A 19,694-nucleotide genomic window follows, 5' to 3' on the forward strand; every position below is an offset into this window, starting at 1 on the left:
AGATTAAAGAGGTCCTATCCTAGTGCTATATGCATGTTTCAGGAGTTAAATACTTAGGAGGATGTTTTATCCCTTTGTTCTTGAAGTTTTGCTCTCCTATTACTTCTCTTGAAAAAGAAAACAGAAGCCAAATTTTCCCCTCCCCCAATATAATTTAAGCTCCAGAGAGAAGGAATTGTTTCATTTTTTCCCTTTATATCTCTGGGGCCTAAATGCCTGGCACACTTAATAAATGGTTGCTTTTTAACTGGTTGATTTACAAATTCAACAAATATTATTAAGTGCCTACTATGTGCCAGTGTTGTCTGCTTTAGCTTCCTGACCCTCGCTCCCTCACATAGTCCTACAGATAACATTCTTGATCCATTGGAGGTAGAAGGGAGAGAAGATATGAACTGGACCTATTTGGCCTAGGCAGAGTTTCTTTTCATCTTGGAGGGTCTGCTAGATCTATTGATATACCATTAATATGGCAGCCTTCATAGTAATCATTTTCTAGCCTGGGTCAAGATTATTTGGGTTTCACTTTAGAGAATGAAAGGATTGAATTCAATGATTTTTTAGGTTTCTTCCAGCTTTAAATAGTCCCATGAACTGTTTTCTACATAACCCTATCTTATTTCATCTCTCATATTAAACTAATGAGATAGATGAAATAGAGATTATTATCCCTATTATACAGTGGAGAAAAAGAAGGCTTAGAAAAGTGAAATGATTTTCCCACTATCACAGAGCCAGGAAGTAGGTGATAATAACAATAAAATGCATCATTATTATTGCTATAATAACTAGCATTTATATAATTCTTTAAGGTTACTTTCAATATATTGTTTCATATGGGTACTATTATTATCCCCATTTTATAGATGAAGAAACTGAGGCAGGTAAGTAAAGTGGGTTGCCCAAGGTCACACAGCTAGTATCCAAGGCAGAATTTAAGTCAAGCCTTTCTATCTCCCAATCCAGTATCTATTTACTACTCCTCACTGCACATTACTTGACTCCTAATTCCAGAGCTATTACCAATATATTCATCATGTAGTTTCTTCATTAATTTAAAGTGGCAACTTTCAGCCCTATCCATGTACAAATTTTCCAAGAACCAAAAACTTTTAGCATTTGCAATGGGAATCCCCAAAAAGATCTGAATTAGATGAAAAAATTACAGACAAGGTAATTTACAAGGTAATGTTACAGTAAGCATTAGAATAGTCATTCTTTAAAAAGGCACATAAAAGGATTGGGAAAACATGGGAGCAATAATTCTAATTATTCAGAAAATAATTCCTATCAAAAATAATGGAGTGATCACTTCACTTGTCTGTATGTGTTTTCACTAATTATGGCATAAGCCTTCAGCAGTGTGGTTAATTTGATTACACACAGACACTGGCTCTGTTCAGTGCTGGCAAGATACTGCTGTCTAATAGATAATACTTCCCGCTTCTACAATACTCCTTTTCAGCTAAGGATCCTAAAGCATTTGACAAACATTAATTAATTAAACACCAATGTTCCTATGAGGTACACAGTATTACTCGTGCTCATAAGGGGATAAACTGAGACAGAGGAAGATTCAAAGACTTTCCTAAATGTGCAAACCTTAGACATAAAACCAGGAGCAAACTGTATGGGTCCTAATACCTTGACCTCTTCCTTAATCAAGAGATCACATTTGTTCTCTGGGAAATGGGGAATCCAGTACGATGAACATCTCTAATTCTCAGGTTACCTCGTTGCCAGGAGTGATGGTTTCAGTAACATTCAAACCTGGCATCATCACAAAGGCTGTGCTGAGGAAAATAATAAACAAGGAATGGGGGAGGGAGTAGGTGTGGGAAGTCTTTGTAACTTGAGAATTGTATTCACTAGCAGTAGTCTGATGTGTTTATCTATATTCTTCTCTTTAATTTTTAATTTAACATTTAAGGATCTAGATGCTTAGAGCTAAGAAGAACCTAAGAGATCATTTGTCCTAACCTCTCTTTTTACAGATAATGAAACTGAGTCCCAGGGAGGAGAAATGCTTTGCCTAAATTTCCAAAAGTAATTAGTAGCAAAGGCCAACTCAGGTCTTTTGACATCAAACCTAGGCCCCTTTGCAGAATTCCTGACTTTTTAATTGTTTCAACAAAGCTTCAGTTGTAATTTTTTAAAAAGTTAAATTTAAATTGGAAATAAAGAATAAAAGGACTTGAAGACATGGCAGATAAATTATAAGGATTGATATAGAGAGAAAGAAACACTATTTGCCATGATGACACTCAAGTTATTACAACAAGCTTGAAATTCTAGGAGGTAGGACAAGGGAGATGGAGAGAATGCCAGCTTACTATAACCCTCCAAAGTTGTTTCCATCACTCCTGAAGCAAATACAACCTTTTTTCTTCAGTGGATCAAAGAATTCTTCTTTTCATATATGTGTGTATGTGTTTTATATATATATATATATGTGTGTGTGTGTGTGTGTGTGTGTGTGTGTGTGTATTTTATGTATATATTTGTGTGTGTGTTTATATTATATATATATATATGTGGTATGGGATCATTTTAAAAGAAATATATATGTGTGTGTATATATATATTACATATATATATATGATATGGGATTTTTAAAATAGTTTTTATTTACCAGATATATGCATGGGTAATTTTACAACATTGACAATTGACAAACCTTTTGTTCTAATTTTTTCCCTCCTTCCCCTCCCCCCATGGTAGGTTGACCAATACATGTTAAATATGTTAAAGTATAAATTAAATACAATATATGTATACATGTCCAGACAGTTGTTTTGCTGTACAAAAACAATTGGATTTTGAAATAGTGTACAATTAGCCTGTGAAGGAAATCCAAAATGCAGGTGGACAAAAATAGAGGGATAGGGAATTCTATGTAGTGGCTCATAGTCATCTCCCAGAGTTCTTTTGCTGGGTGTAGCTGGTTCAGTTCATTACTGCTCTATTGGAACTGATTTGGTTCATCTCATTGTTGAAAATGGCCACATCCATCAGAATTGATCATCATATAATATTGTTGTTGAAGTATACAATGATCTCCTGGTCCTGCTCATTTCACTCAGCATCAGTTCATGTAAGTCTCTCCAGGTCTCTCTGAATTCATCCTGCTGGTCATTTCTTACAGAACCATAATATTCCATAATATTCATATACCATCACTTACTCAGCCATTCTCCAATTGATGGGCATCCACTCAGTTTCCAGTTTCTGGCCACTGCAAAGAGTGCTGCCACAAACATCCTTGCACATACAGGTCCCTTTCCCTTCTTTAAGATCTCTTTGGGAGATATGGGATTATTTTTAAAGAAATATACTTGCAAGTAATAAAACTGCAATTAAGATGGTAGAAAAATTGCTAGGATATCTGCTTTGTTTTTAAAAAATTTATAATTATAGGTCATAATTTTAAAGCTTCAAGGGAATTTAGGAATCATCTAGTATACCACTCATCATCACTTCATTAATTTAAATTGGCAAATCTGAAAAAAAAAAAAAAGATTCCTAACTTGGGATCCAAGGGCCCTCTCCATGGTGGAAGGTCTTTATTTTTTATTAACCTCAAACTGAACCTAAACATTTTTTCCCAATTATTTAAGAACATGATCCTGAAGAGTCCATGGATTTCACCAGCCTACTTAGGAGTACATGACACAAAATAGGTTAAGAACACCTGATCTAAAGTATTTGAAGATGCTAGAGAAAGTTTGTTCCTGTAAGCATTTTAGGCATTTTCTCTTGCAGTTTTGTTTACATTTTTAATCTGTATGTTTTATGAAGACTTTGCTTAGTGATAACAAAATACTTCAGCTCAACTAGTAGTGAATAATACTTTTCAAGACAGTGGAATCAAGAGTTAAGCATTATTTTACTTGCTTTTCTTTACCTCTTAGCAAAGTATCTTTTGCAAAATCCCAGCATTGTCATATCATGGTACAAAACTAAACATTATATCATAAAATGGACAAAGGAGGAATCGTGAGCAATGGATTCTAGTACAGCCCCTCCTCAGTTTGTATATTCCCCTGCCAGTCAGTTAAGCTTTCTGAGCTTCTGCCTTTTCATCTTTAAAAAATATTAAGGTATCTTCCATCTAACATTCTGTGAATCTGGTTTTGCTTCATGCTGTGAAGATTTCCCTTTCCCTTCCTACTGTTGACTAGCAAAGCAATAAAAGACTCTTATTTTGTGGTTTTTACATCCCTCCCAGAGAGAGAATATTGAATAATGAAAACCACATTGGATAAAAAATAAGGAGATACACACAGTCTTAGCTCCCGTAAGTAGTTGCATGACCTTGAAGAAATCATTTTGGACTCCATTTCATCATCAATAAAATAAAATGGTTTGATTAAATTATCTCTAAAATTCTTTCCTTCTTTTCTTTTCTTTCTTTTTTTCTTTCTTTCTTTTTTTTTTTTTTGTTTTGTTTTTGTTTTTGCTTTTTTTTTTTTTTTTTTATCTCTACTGCTTAGTATAATGCCTGGCACAATTAGGTGATTCCTAACTAGCTGTTAACTAAGCAACATCCTATGATAACAGTATCTTATGATTATAGGATCATCAAATTAGAATTAGAAGGGAATGCAAAGACATCTAATTCAAACTTTCCATTTTACATTTGAGGATATTGAGGTCCAAGGATGTTAAGTAATGTGTCAAAATTTGGGGATTTGAACACAAGTCCTGTGCCTTGCCAACATAGTCCTGATTCTAAGTTGATCAGAATTTCCCCTGTACCTATTCCTATTCAGTTCCACACTAATCTATCAAGAGTTAAGATTATCAGTTGTTTTAAAAATAACAGGCTCTTAAAAACCACATATACATCACAAGGGTTGGTATAATCATATGTATTTTGTAGAGATGATTCCTCAAAACCACCCATTATAATCTCTCTTAAACCTCCATAATACCTCAAAAATAGGACTAGACACAGAAATGTCACTCAACAAATACACGCATGCATACATACATACATATTATATACACATATTTATTTTTATATGCACAAGTATTTTAATTATTAAATTATAATTCATATTTTTGCACACTCAAGAGATCTAGTTTTGTCAGTGTCAAATTCCACCTTCTTCTACTAACATAGATGACAAGCCTGAGTAGACAGTCTTGAGAATTGTTATGACTGGAAAATTCATCATTCTGTGATGAACTCAGTAATAAGTCTTATCAAACCAACCACTCTGATCTTGTCCATAGCTCCACTAGAATAGCCTTCGTGACATTCATGAATAAGTCATATTAGAATGATGGAAAACATTAGAAGAAAATTTCAAGAGGAATTATTATACCTGTTGATAATGTATGCTTTACAAAATGGTATGTATGTTTTTTAAAACTTCACTGTATCTAGAAATACTAGATTTACTCTAATTTACCTAGGCTTACTCAAACCACACTTGTCTTGGCTTCAGTTTCCTTATTTGTAAAATGGAGGTATAATTCAATTCAACAAATATTTATTAAATATTATATGGAGAGGGCTGAGCTAGGCATTTGTGAAGATTCCAGGTATAGATGAGATGTGTTCCCTAGATGTAACATACAGATTCCTGAAACACATTAATATATTATAAAGACATTACAGAGACACAGGATCTGAGATGGAAGGTTGCTTTCTACAAAGTATACAAAGCAATGCTTTACATAAAAGATAGTTTATGAGTTGAACTTTAAAGAATGAATAGGAATTCAAAAGGTTCAGGAAATAGGAAGAAAACAAAAGCATAGGAAATAATCTGAGTAACTCAAAATATGTTTTAGGGATAAAAAGTCCAGTTTAGCTGAAACATAAAATGTACACTGAGGAGAAATTCAAGTTAAAGTTAGAAAGGTAAATGTTTGTGTATTGAAATGTGAATTCATGCAGATTGTAGAAGACCTTCAATATCAAACAAAAAAGTTACAACTTTTTTTTTTTTTGTGGGGATTACAGAGCTGCAGAAGATTTTTAAGCAGAAATGTGATGTGACCAGATCTATGTATAAAGATTAGTCTGGAAGAAGTAGGAAGTATAGATAGAAAGGTGAATATGGAGGTGAAAAGACCATTTAGGAGATTATTGCTATACTCCATGTAGGTTATATTGAGACCCTGTCCTAGGATGGTAGCAGTGGGAATTGGGATGGATGAGACTATTATGTAGGTAAGAACTGGTAATCAGCTAAATATGAGTTGAAAGAAAATGAAATTTCAAAGACAACACTGAAACTCTGAATACAGAAGACTAGGAGAATTGTAGTACTCTTAGAAGAAATAGTAAAGTTAAAAGGAGAAGCAGTTTTGGGAGAAAAATAGAAAAGTATAGGTTTGGAGATATATCTTTTGGTACTAGAATTTCATTTTTTATGATGATGTTCTACCTGTCTGCCCACTTTTCTATTCTCTTTGTTGGCTCAATAAATTTCTGTCTCCACTTATCCTATGGGGTTCTCCAAAAGAGTTCCCCAGAGCTCCATCTAGGGTCCCTCTCTCTCCTCTCTCTCTCTCTCTCTCTCTCTCTCTCTCTCTCTCTCTCTCTCTCTCTCTCTCTCTCTCTCTCTCTCTATATATATATATATATATATATATATATATATATATATATATATATATATACACATATATTATACATATATATTTGTTTTTTCAGTTATCTCATCAACTTCCAGGGGTCCAAGTATTATCTGCATACAGATGATTCTTGCATTTACATTTATCCATGCTTAATCTCCAAAACTGCCAGTTGCTTGCTGGATACCACCTTGATGTCCCATTTGACACCTCAAATTTAACATATTCAAAATTGAATTAATTATCTTTATTTATACACCTTCACCACACCACCCCATTCTATTAAAGGCAAGATTTCCAATGATCTAAGTTCAAAGTCTCAAGAGTCATCCTTGACTCTTATCTCTCCCTCCTTTCCAATCAGCTACCACGATTTGTTAATTCTATTCCCAAGATATATCTCTAATCTCTTATTTACCTTTCTCAACTCATATAGCCATCACTTAGTTCAAATTCTCATTACTCTCATATGAACGAGCATAAGAGCCTTTTCATTGGTCTCCCTATGTTGCCAGTATTTTTCCCTTTCTAATACCTCTCCAAATAGTTACCAAAATGATTTCCTAAGACACACAACTAACCATGTTATTCCCTTGCTCAAAAGCTTTTCGTGGTTGCCTGTTGCCTCTAGGATAAAATGTCTCCCCTATCATTTAAACCCCTTCACACTCTTAATTCCACCTGCATTTTCAGACTTACTGCCTACCATTTCCCTTCTTGGCCAAATGAGGTTTCTATTATTTCCTGGACTTGAAATTCCATCTCTTGCCTCCTCACAAGTCATTCTTACATGTCCAAAATGCATTTTCCAAATATCCATTGGTCAGAATCCTCATCTTACTGCCAGCCTCAATTCAGGTGCTACTACATCCTCAATGAAGTATCCCTATTCCTCCTCAGATCTCACCCTCCTCAATTTACTTTGTATTCTACTTATTTCTGTAAATGCTATGTCTAAGAGTAGAATATAAGCTCCTTGAGGATATGAGTGGTTTGAGATTTTTTTCCTTCTATTTCCATTACTTCCGCAGTGGTTTACATATAGTAATAGCTTAATCAATGCTTATAAAGTGAAACAAAATTATCTGCAGTAAGTACTTTTTAATCTGTAACTATAATATGAACTATAAAATACTCAAATTCTCAAACTCTGACTTTGTCAATTTGAGAGCTCCCTCTAACAATGCTCATTGCAACCTATTCATTCCTGCCTATCCTATGTGACTCTTATACATAGTAAAGACAAGTCATAACTATTGTTTACAGAATTATCCTGCCTTCCTACCACATTGTCACATACACATATACACATACACATACCAAACCACACCAAAAAAAGCTTTTCAGGACTTAATTTGACTTGTTAGACATTTCTGCTAGAAACTTCTGCACTAAACAGTTTTTACTTTCCATTGGTAAATGCATAAAATGTCCTTGTATATTATAAATTAATCAAACAGACTATAAAGGAACCCATCAATGTCTATATGTGATTTTCCAGCTGTATGTCTCTATCTTTATTTTTACATGGAAATATTAAACCCTTTTACTCTAAGAATAAGACTAAGACTCACAAAGCAAATAGCACTCAGGATAGATGTGTGGGAAATTTTGGTACATTGTTAGTGGGTTTGAGTGAATGGAGAGTTTTGATTTAGAAGGAAAAGGGGAAAGAACTGACATTTTGAAAGTTAATTTCCAATTCTACCATGCTAAGAAAGCAAAAGAAGGGAAAATTAGATGTTTCTTTTAGAGTTTTAGAAGGGTTTGAAACTTATCATTGCACTCAGAATTTTCCAGTCAACATGCTAATTACCCTGCGTGACATATGATTGTTGTTTCCAACAAAAGCCCACTATTCATCAGGTTTTCTGAGATTAGTACAACTGCTTAGTAACTATTTTTAAATCACCTTAGTGCTTATTTAGAGAACTTTTTTTCTTATAAAGAGAATATACTATTTACTACGGTATATTTATGGCATTTCAATATTATGAAGCAGTTGATGTGTCTTGTTGGCAATGCCAATTTTTCTCCTTCTTATAATAAGCCACAAGAATGGATGATTTGAACCATCACTTTTAACTCCTGGCAAGGAAGTGACCTTTGTTTTCAGCCAAACACAGTTAGATCAGAATTGGGTATTGTGAGTTGGGCAGAAATTGCTGCAGTTCATTCAAACACTCAGTTGGAGTTTAGTCTATTCATAAATAACTACTAGATACAAGGTATTCATAGCACCTGTTTTCAGGAACTATTCACCTATCATTGACATTTGTGTGTTAGTCTGTAATATCCCTTATATATTTACTTCTTACTGAAGTAGTATGATTTAGAAAAGAACTCAAAACCCCTTGTACACATGTTTAATTATTCTTTCTCTTCACTTTGCTACACATCTTCAGCCTGAAATTTTTTTTTTTGTAAATCTGGGGACAGGGTAGTTACTGAAACTCTCAAACTCAAATATTGTTCTTCTTTTCAACAGGAGGAAACGCTCCAGAGAGCACGTGAGGAAGATGAGAAAAGGAAAGAGATCACAAACCATTTTCAGGGCACACTGAGTGACATCCAGGCTCAGATTGAGCAACAGAGTGAAAGGAACATGACTCTATGCCAAGAAAACACAGAGTTAGCAGAGAAACTGAAAAGTATCATTGATCAGTATGAACTGAGAGAAGAGGTGAGAAGTTTATCAAGCTATGCAAAAATAGGGACACTGAGCCACTGGGGGTAGATAGATGGTAGGATGGATAGAATACTGCACTTGGAGTCAAGAAAACCTGAGTTCAAATCCTGCCTCAGAGACATCTTAACTGTGTGGCTCTGGGCAAGTCAATTATTTACCCTCTGGCTGCAGTTTCCTCATCTGTAAAAAAGCTGTTCCATGAATAATGAGTTTTGAAAAACTTTTTTCAGCAAATGTTTGATTTATTGTTTTTAATAATATTTTTTTTCAAATACATACAAAGATAGTTTTTCACATTCACCTTTGCAAAACCTTGTGTTTCAAAATTTTCTCCTTTCCTTCCCCCTCCCTTTTTCCTACCCAAGACAGCAGGCAATCCAATATAGGTGAAACATGTGTAATTCTTCTAAAAATATTTCCATATTTATCATGCTGGAGCTTTGTAAACCTTAAAGTGCTCTGCAAATACAAGTTATTATTAGCTGAGGAAATTGGAGGAATTAAATTTTGAGCCACTCTTTAATGGACTAATATTTTGAAGCAATTTTGTAAACCAAAAGAATCACAGAAAACATTACTAAATCACTAATTTGAAAGAGCTTAAGAAATTTATCTGAATTTATATCTTCACAGTAGTTAAAAAGAAATAAAAAGTGAAATAAGGTTATATGATCCAAACCACAACTTTCCCTTTGGAATATCTTCCCAATACCCAATAATACTGGAGAAAGAGGGATTTTATTTTATTTTTTAGTAACCTCCTCTTTCTTCTTGAATAGGTACACAATTCTATGAGTATAGGTACTCCCTTCACTAATATAGATTGCAACCTATATAACCCTGTACAATAAATATCCTATATTTTTCCATAAATCCTGGCACAGAACACCTCCCTAATGGAAGAAAATCTACTTTTTAGAATCATCAAGATACCAATCCATACCACTCAGACTATCCTTCCATAATATTTTGTTCTCATTGCATAACTGACTCAATTCCTTTTCTGGTCATATGGTTCTTCAATGTCTTTTATATCACTTTTTGAATGCAGATTGTTGATGGTAATATATAATAGGCTTGTGGCTGCCACATATCTTGACTGCCTTTACTTTTTGACTCAAATATAGAATATATATATATGCATATATATATATATATATATATAAATTTTTTTTCCTCCCTGAGGCAATTAGGATTAAGTGACTTGCCCAGGGTCATACAGCTAGGAAGTGTTAAGTGTCTGAGGTCAAATGTGAACTCAGGTCCTCCTAACTTCAGGGCTGGTGCTCTATTCACTGTGCTATCTAGCTGCCCCTATAGAATATATTCTTAAGAAATCCATGGAAGAAGGGGAAACTTAATTTCTGTTTTGGTCTAAATCTAAACTTCATCAGTGAAGCAAACACCTCAAGTGAAAATTATATCTACTAAAAGGCAAGTGGTCTTGGAGAATTGCATTTAGTTATAATTAATATGCTAAATAAAATAAGTATTATAATTTTGAAAAACCATCATTGTAAATCTCCAATCATCTTGTAGAATTCTGACTTCTTCTTTGGGTCAGACAGATTAAGAGTCAAGAGATATGGAAAGTCACTTCATATCAGCCTCATTTTTCTCAGCTATGAAAAGAAAGAATTGTAGTAGATGATTTCTAAGATCTTTTCCAGTTGTAATGATTCTCTGCTTCTCAGAGGCTTTAACACAATAGGTGAATTAACAACAATAAGGAAGATAATAGAAAGGGAAAAGTGAATTTTCACTTCAGGCTTATCTAAAGCTATTGGATACTTCAACTTAATAGATTTGCTATTTTTAAATTATTATTTAAAATTCAGGGAATATTACAAAGGGACCATAATGCAATGTTAAGCAAGCCCAGGAAGCAAACTGAAGAGAATTTACCTATAATGGAACTTAAAAGTTTCAAGCCATTGGGATGCAATAGGAGACAGCTAGATATAGTAGAAAGAACATTGACTTTAAAGTTAGAGGATCTAGATTCAAATCTGCCTCCAAAACTTTCTGACCTAGATCAAATAACTTTCCTTTTAGTTTACTCATCTGTAAAATGAGGGTATTGGACCAGGTGATCTCTGTGTTTTCTCCCAACTCCATATCTATAATTCTAGATACGTGAAGACATAAATGCCCAACACAGGGAATTTTTGTAACCAATAATGACATTTCCCTTTCTTCTCCAGAAGAGGGAGCAATATATACTTTTCTTGATTTCTTAAATTCTGTTCTTTTGACATTGGGTCCTTTTTTGTCATGGAACCTCAAAGGTCAGGCAAATAGGTTTTGTATTGATAGGAATATTATCTAAAAATTCTCAGGTTCTAATATAGAAATCCTTTTTTTTTCTTCCTTGTTTTTCATGTGTGCTTTGTTCTCCTCCAGCATCTAGATAAAATATTTAAGCACCGGGAACTCCAACAGAAGCTGGTCGATGCGAAACTTGAAGAGGCCCAAGCAATGATGAAGGAAGCAGAGGAGCGACACCAGAGAGAAAAAGAATATGTATTTATCAATTTAAACATCTGCCTGCTATACTTTAATCCCATGTCATAGAGAAACTCCTAAACCCTTTGTATTCATGAAAATTCACAGAGGGACAAGGTTCCATTACTAAACACAAATGGAAACAATGGTTTCCTCACCCTACACATGCCCAACAGCAGGAAAGTCCAAATTTTATCTTAAGAAATACCTTGGTAAATAATCAAGAGCCTGGGAAGTATCTGTAATCTGTACTGCTTTCCCCCCTGAATTTTAATTGATGTCCTTTGTTTTTTTATACCATTATTTCCTGGTGGTATTACCTGCTAAAGACTACAAAGGTCTCCTTTGCAAAAATTAGCTTGTCCAGTAGTTGCATTCGACTGAGACATTTTTGATATGCAATATTCATTATCTATAGTCTTTACTAAAAAGAAAGAGGCATTTTTCTTGATTTGTCCTTGGAAAGCAATATTGGTCTTTTAAAATTTCAGCTGACCTTTAAAAACAAACATTTGTACTATGTGTTCTAGGGAAAGTACTAGCATATTATATCCATATATGTAGTATATTAGGACATAGATGTAGAGAGACAGAGACAAAGAGAAGAACATCCTTTAATTTTTTCATCTCTATCAGATTATAGGCTCCTGAAGAACAGGGACTGTGTTGTATTTAATTTTTGGATCTCTAGCTCCTAACATAGCACCTCGCACATAGTAGGCAGCTCTTAACAACTTGTTGAACTAAAAAATCAAGTCAACAGTCATTTATTAAGAATCTACTATGTCCATCATTGTGTGGGTTACTGTGAAAAAGTCAAAAGAAAAAGGGCACATAGTTTTTGACTTTTTAAAATTGAAATCTGGCTCCAGAAGCCCAATCATCTATATACATCAAATAACTTGGGAGCAACATAAGGCATCCATATCCTCAAATGTTAGATGCTGTAGGAAGGGAAGAATCAGTGTTGGTTAGTTTACCCAGGGAAGTGCTAATAAAGGTAAGGCTTTAGCTAAACTTTGAAAGATGTATTTAGAATTAAGATTACTAGAGACAAGGGGTAAAGACTATCTCAAGATGGGGGAAAGCCATAAGAAAGAAAAGAAAGAATTTGTAAAGCATTAGACCTGAAGCTTTTTAAAAGAGCTAACAGGAAGGAAAAGTACTAAAATGCATATATTAAGTGTAACAACAAAGTCGCTTAAAAGATCTTTTGAATGTAATATGCTTTTGCCTTTGGATATGTTTTTTACATAGTTACTGAATCAAGCAGCTGAGTGGAAGCTTCAGACTAAAATGCTGAAAGAACAAGAAACAGTCCTGCAAGCCCAGGTAAAGTAGGAAGATTTAAATGCATGATATGTGCCTTTCTTTATTTGTTTTCAAGTTATGATCCTAAGATCCAATATATAAAATCCAATGCTAAAGTCTTCATTTTGGGAATAAATAAGGGGAAAACAAGAATAAATTCACAATTGTTAAAATGTGGCAAAGGAAAACTTAGTGAAGCAGGACAATTCTACTCATCTATATGACCCATTCTACATGCCCTTCTTATAAATCATGGAACCACAAGTGTCAGTCAGGACAAACCAGGATCCAAATAGACATTCCTGCACTCACATCTTTTCCCCTTTCTCTCCCTTTCTTTAAATTAATCTTTGAAGGTAAGAATAGAGAGTAGTTTAAGTGTAGATTTGTTGTTGATTCAAAATCTCTTCTGTATGTTTCATTTCCTTTATTTTAAACATGTCAGTATGCCAAGTAAGGATCTATGATTGTATTTGTGAAGTTTTTTCTAACTAAAAGATCCTGCATATAACATAGTACATGATTTTGAAAATTCTGAAGCTCAGAAAATTTCAATAGCTTGTCCAACATAATACAGCTAATAAGTACCAGTGGCAGAAATTGTGTGCTTCTAACCCTGATCCCAACACTCCTATCTCTTAAAATATACTACATTAAAAAAAATAAAGCAAAAAAAAAAGTTTAGTCAACTCTCAAATAAGGGAGCTAAGTCAATGATGAGTTCAAAACATAGGATAATCTGGAATTAGCTTCTGTTTGGCTAAGGTATATCTTAATACTTGCATTGGAATAAGAATGTGTCTTACCACCAAGCAATGGTGCCCCAATGTAAAGAAATGACAAAAATCTAAGAAGTTGGACAACTCCCTCATTCTTACTCCAAGCTGAAATGTGAGATAAGATATGGTAGAGACCTTCTCAGATGTAATTTTATATTATCTCATCTCACTGTCACTTTGGTTTGCAACTTCATTTTGATTCAATTAGACCAAAATGCATTAGATTAATTGAATTTGGCATCTTTGTACATGAGTCTGAATTCTAATTTTTCAACTCACTTATGTCCTTGGATAAGTTATTCTGTGACTCAGTTTTCTCATATGAGAAAAATGAGGGAATGTCCTTTCTAGATATATGTAGATAGATAGATAGATTTGTTTGTGTGTGTATACATATGTATATACACATATATGTATGTATATATGTATATATATAGTCTTATGATCCTATAAATATTTAACCCATTTAAACTTAATTTCCTCATCTATAAAAAAAGAGGAGAAGTTGTATTCAATGGCTTCAAAGGTCTCTTCCAGCTCCAAATCTATGATGCTGTGATGTTAATTTGTGCAAGGCCCTGTGATAGGCACTTGACATATAAAGATGAAAGACAAAAGAAAAAACAGCAGTCCCTAATCTTAAGGGATTTATAATCTAAAGGGAAGGGATATAATGGATTACAATAAAAAGGGAAAAGAATAAACCTTTATATAGCACCAGTACTATGTACTAGACACCAGGCTAAGAGCATTTTACAAACACTGTCTCAAATTCTCATCATTCTTTCAGGTAGCTGCTATTGTTGATATTCACAGAGCTAGTAAGTGTCTAAGGTCATATATGAATTTAGATCTTCCTGATTTCAGGCCTAGCAGGCTCTATCCATTTTGATAATTCAATGCAATAAAATTCATACATTATTTACAAGACAGAATGAATAGAGACTAAGTAGAGATTAATACAAAATATTCTAGAAAAAATTGAGAAAGCAAAAATCACTTTCATCTAAAGTGGGGGGAGAAGGCAGAGTGAAGTGGGACCAGGAAAGGTTTAGTGGAGTGAGTGGTCACTTTGTTGGATATTGAAGGAAGAGGTTTCCAAGAGGCAGAGATTGGGAGCTAACAAGTTCCTAGAATGGTGGATTATATCCCAGAATGAATAGAGGTAGGAGAGAGTGAATGATGAAACCAGAGAAGCATTAGTAGTCCTCCCATGAGAGAAGAGGCAATGACATATTTAAATAAAAGACTCTTTCCTGGAATTCTTTAAACAATCTCCTAGTGCTTCAAAGAGAGATGTACCACTTATTACAGAATACTTGGGGAATAAATCAGCAGGAGGTGAAAAAGTCAGAAGGCTTCCAAATTTAGCAGAGATAATGCAAGAGTACATACATCCATTTGCATATAGTCAAGAACTAATACTTATGAGAGGCTGAATAAATCTTTTTATGTTCTTTTATGGGTGGGAAGCACTCATAAACCAAATTTGCCCTTCTATTGTGATTTATCCCATACTCTATTATAAACACACACACACACACACACACACATACACAAGTAGGCTTGTTTTAAAATCTCGTTGTTTCATTTCATGCTCTCCCTATCGTTCCCTATAACCTACTTCCCCATAAGGCAAGGATGTTTCCAGAAGCCTCTTATGCAGCCACTTTTATTTAATTTAATCTTGTTCTTCTTCTTGCTTTCCATATCCCTAAATTTGAACATCAAAAAAAATCCACCAAAAAGACATAAAAGAACTTCTTAAAATCCCTAAATTTAAAAGGATTTCCCTTTTAAAATAGCAAACATTGTGCTACGAGGATGATTTTTTTGTTTGTTTATTTGTTTTAATCACAGTAAAGTAGGAGAAAAAAATTTTAAAACGTTTTGTATAGCACTAGAATATTCCTGAATCAATTTTAAAGGGCTTCCAACAGACAAATATTGTCAGAATCACAAAATATTAGCATTAGAATGGAACTTTGAGATCCCCTCAGTTGGTATTCATTTTCAGATCTATATTACACTTCAATGTAAGGTTGTGTTATTTTCCTAGACAAGTATTTTTCAGTCATTCAGGATGAAAGGACAATCAATGTTCTTAAAAAAAAAATCAGTGAAACACAATTGCTATTTAAAGATACAGTTTTCGTAAAGTCACAAACAGCAATTCAACAGGGAAGAACATTCACAGATTTGGAATGCTTACATTATCAACAAAATAACACACTTATTCACACTATCAAAGGGGAAAAATATTCAAAAAGTCAATTATTGAAACAGTGTAGCTTACATAGCCTCTTAAATTAGAACTTCTTTGGATCATAATTCCCTCTTCATAAGGGAACTTGGCTATAGAGTTCATTATAAAAGAAGGAGAGTACCATACACCCCACAACAGTCTCTTTTGTTGATGGTCATTGTACTTGTTTCTAAGGTTAATCCCATGGGTCTTTGGACACAGATCCTAAATACATAATTGTGTTTTACATTATTTGAATGTTTTTAAACTTTTATTCATTAAAAAAAAGAATATCAAAAAAATTTCTTTTAAATGTAATAGATTCACTCATTATTATTTCTAAATGAAAGAGTGCCTTGGTACAAAGCTAATCTCAGAGTTTGGTTCAGAGATATGTCTTCCAGGGAGATTGTAATGGAGAATCTTGTACAGGTAAAGGTTGAACTTGATGTTTTCCAAGGTTCCTTCTAATTCTGAACTGCTATGGGTATATTGAAATTTAAGTTGACATAGGAAAAATTAGAGTTTATATTTCTCTTTATTTATCTATCTTGTATTTATTTCTTGGTAGGATATTTGTCCTCTCTCTCATATTGAATGTAAGCTCTTTAAGAGCAGAAACTCTCTTGCCTTTTTATCTGTATTCTCAGTGACTGTCACATTGGTAACCAGATACTCCATAAATGTTTGTTGATTAATTGCTATCAGTTGAGAATTCTGAAAGACATTACTTCAGTGCCATGCATACAGTAAGCACTCAATAAATGAGTTGAACTAGATTTCATTGAACATTGATCTAGATTCAGTCCATAAGCGCTATTAGAGCTACAAGTATTTCCAGAATCATAACCATAAAAAATTTATCTTCTCAAATAATAATCCATAGCATAGCATTTTGATCTTAAATCAATCTGAATGCAACTCCTATAATAGATCCCCTCTTTCCTGTGCTTACAGCTTACTCTCTATTCTGAGAGGTTTGAAGAGTTCCAGAATACGTTGACAAAAAGCAATGAGGTATTTGCCACTTTCAAGCAGGAAATGGATAAAGTGAGTATCACTTATCATCCAGACTGAACGGGTATTTTCCATTTTGACAACCAATTCTCCTTTGAGCTCATTCATCTCTGGCTATGACACTTAGGTGCTTCTCACAGAATCATGAAATGTTTATAGATTTGGAAGAGATTGTGGTTGTATTTTTTATTGGTAAGTTTGTGGTAAAATACTCCTCTTAACAACTGTCCAAAGAAAAAAGAAAATGATTCATTCTCATTTGTTGTTTTCTTGGTATTGGGAGGGAGTAGAAGGGAAAGATACACTTTTTTTTTTTAATGTTTGCTGAAAGTTAAAGAAAGGACAATCCTTCAATCTGCAATAATCTGATAGGCACTAAAGTTAAAAAGAACTATTCTCTTAAGTTGCAAGCTATTCCTTAGAATTTAACTACTATATTTCCCCCCCCCAAAAAAAATGCAAATAGTTACTTTAATTCTCCATTTTAGAACTATGGGATATTAGAGTGAGAATAAACCTTGGAATTATTTAGCCTAACCTCACTACTTCACAGATGGGGAAACAGGTCCAAAAGGGTGGAGTGATATACTCAAAGTACAGATAATTAGTAATGAATTTGAACTATACCCCAGATCTCCTATCTATCAGTCTACTCACCAGATCCTTCTACCCTAGATCATCATGTTAGTTTTCTTACTTCTTCAATATAAAACTAGTCCTTATTTGTAGGTGCACATCTTTCAGAAATGTTTATACATATGTGTTTCATTTTTCTTTTTAAATGTTAAGTTTTATCAACTTTTAAAAACAATTTTAATAGTTATTTCCTGATATATATCCCTGACATAAAGTCTTCTCTTGTAACAAATAAAAATAGTCATATTGTTTTACTCTTAAAAGAAGTCAAGTCCCCTTTCCATTCATTCCTTTTATAACAGAGTCAACATAGAATCATGCTTGGGAAATAGCATATGCCAACTCATAAATACAAGAAGCATTTAAGAATAGATTTCATAAGACTAATATGTCTACATATAATATACACAAATATGTATACAATTTGTGAGCAGTCTAGATATTTGATTTTTATCAATGCAGAAAATGCCTACTTCTATATCTCTTCATTTCTCACATCTATAAAATAAAAGAATTGCTCTAGATGGCGATTAACAATCACTAGAGGCACTGAGAAGTTGACTTGCCAATGGAAAGAACTTAAACTCAAGTCTTCCTTATCCCAAGGTTGGCCTTCTATCCACCATGTACTCTGCTTCTCATATATATTATAGGATCATAGATCTAGAATTAGAAGGGACCTTAATGGCCATCTAGAGCAATTCTTTTATTTTATAGATGTGAGAAATGAAGCCTAAAGAAGTTAACTGATTGCCCAAGGTCACATAGGTAGTATATAGCAAAGTTGAAATTTAAATGATAGTTTGATACTCTTTTCCTCTTTGGTACACATATGTATTTGTGGGTATGTATATACATACATATAATTATATACACACATACATATGCATTTAGGTATATATGCATATATATAGCATGAGATATATAGGATAATTATAACATATATAAAGTAAAAATATACAATATAACATAGTTATACATACACACAAGTAATTCTTCAATAGCATAGCACATGTGCTCCCAAAAAGTATGGTGCTAAGTAAAATTGCACAATAAGTTATAGAGAAGGGGTACAGTTTCCTGATTCTCTCCCTGTTTCTCACTAAAGGAATCACACAAAAGCAAACTGAAATTTGAATTATGAACAGAATGTTCTCTTAATGCAATATTCAAGTTGGAAATAGATAGCATTTTTGAAATTGTTTTAGGTGAACGGTCTGTGTATATATTTATTAGTCAGCAAATATTAAGAAGCTTTACCAAAGCCAATTTCAAATTAGAAGTTAGTTCTCCTTTTCCAGAGTGATCAATTTATTAAAAATTTTAAAAGATAGAATTAGCAAAAGGAAAAAACAGGGACTTAAGATGACTTCATTTGTTACAATTAAAAAACAAAGTTAGAAAATATAGAAAGGGGCAGCTAGGTGGCGCAGTGGATAAAGCACCATCCCTGAATTCAGGAGGACCTGAGTTCAAATTTGATCTCAGACACTTACCACTTCCTAGCTGTGTGATCCTGGGCAAGTCACTTAGCCTCAGGGGGAAAAATTTTATAGAAAAATAAAACTTTAAATCAAAAATGAGATTGTAGCTAAAGTGATTTAAAATCATGATCCATCCTCATTGCTAATTTCATTCCAGAAATTATTTTCTCTTCTAAGTATGAGCATGAAACCATGGTCTTTGAGGGTTGGATTTTCAGTTAACTATTTGTCAATAATGACTTTTTCGAGTTGTAAACTTGTATATATAAGAAACAAAGCAAAATTTTAATCAAAGGACAGAGTAGATAGTCAGACTTCACATGTGAAGTCAGAGAAAAATTATCTAGATGTGTCAAATATATTTCAATTATATGTGTATTCTAAATGAATTTTTACTCACTTCCCCTCACTCTATTTCAGTTTTCTTACTTCTTAAA

General features: G+C 33.5%; 1 protein-coding gene across 3 annotated transcripts in view; it reads left to right on the plus strand.

Moving 5' to 3' along the window:
- The window catches only part of TXLNB (taxilin beta), a 75,834-nt gene that overhangs the window by 48,061 nt on the left and 8,079 nt on the right, over positions 1–19,694 (plus strand). For all 3 annotated transcript variants that reach the window (XM_074309685.1, XM_074309683.1, XM_074309684.1), the window contains exons 5-8: positions 9,080–9,274; positions 11,684–11,803; positions 13,043–13,117; positions 17,078–17,170. In XM_074309685.1, the coding sequence (XP_074165786.1) occupies positions 9,080–9,274; positions 11,684–11,803; positions 13,043–13,117; positions 17,078–17,170 (483 nt within the window). The remainder of the gene's footprint in view (positions 1–9,079; positions 9,275–11,683; positions 11,804–13,042; positions 13,118–17,077; positions 17,171–19,694) is intronic.

The sequence above is a fragment of the Sminthopsis crassicaudata genome, chromosome 4 (assembly GCF_048593235.1).
Source record: "Sminthopsis crassicaudata isolate SCR6 chromosome 4, ASM4859323v1, whole genome shotgun sequence".
Taxonomy (NCBI): Eukaryota; Metazoa; Chordata; class Mammalia; order Dasyuromorphia; family Dasyuridae; genus Sminthopsis; species Sminthopsis crassicaudata.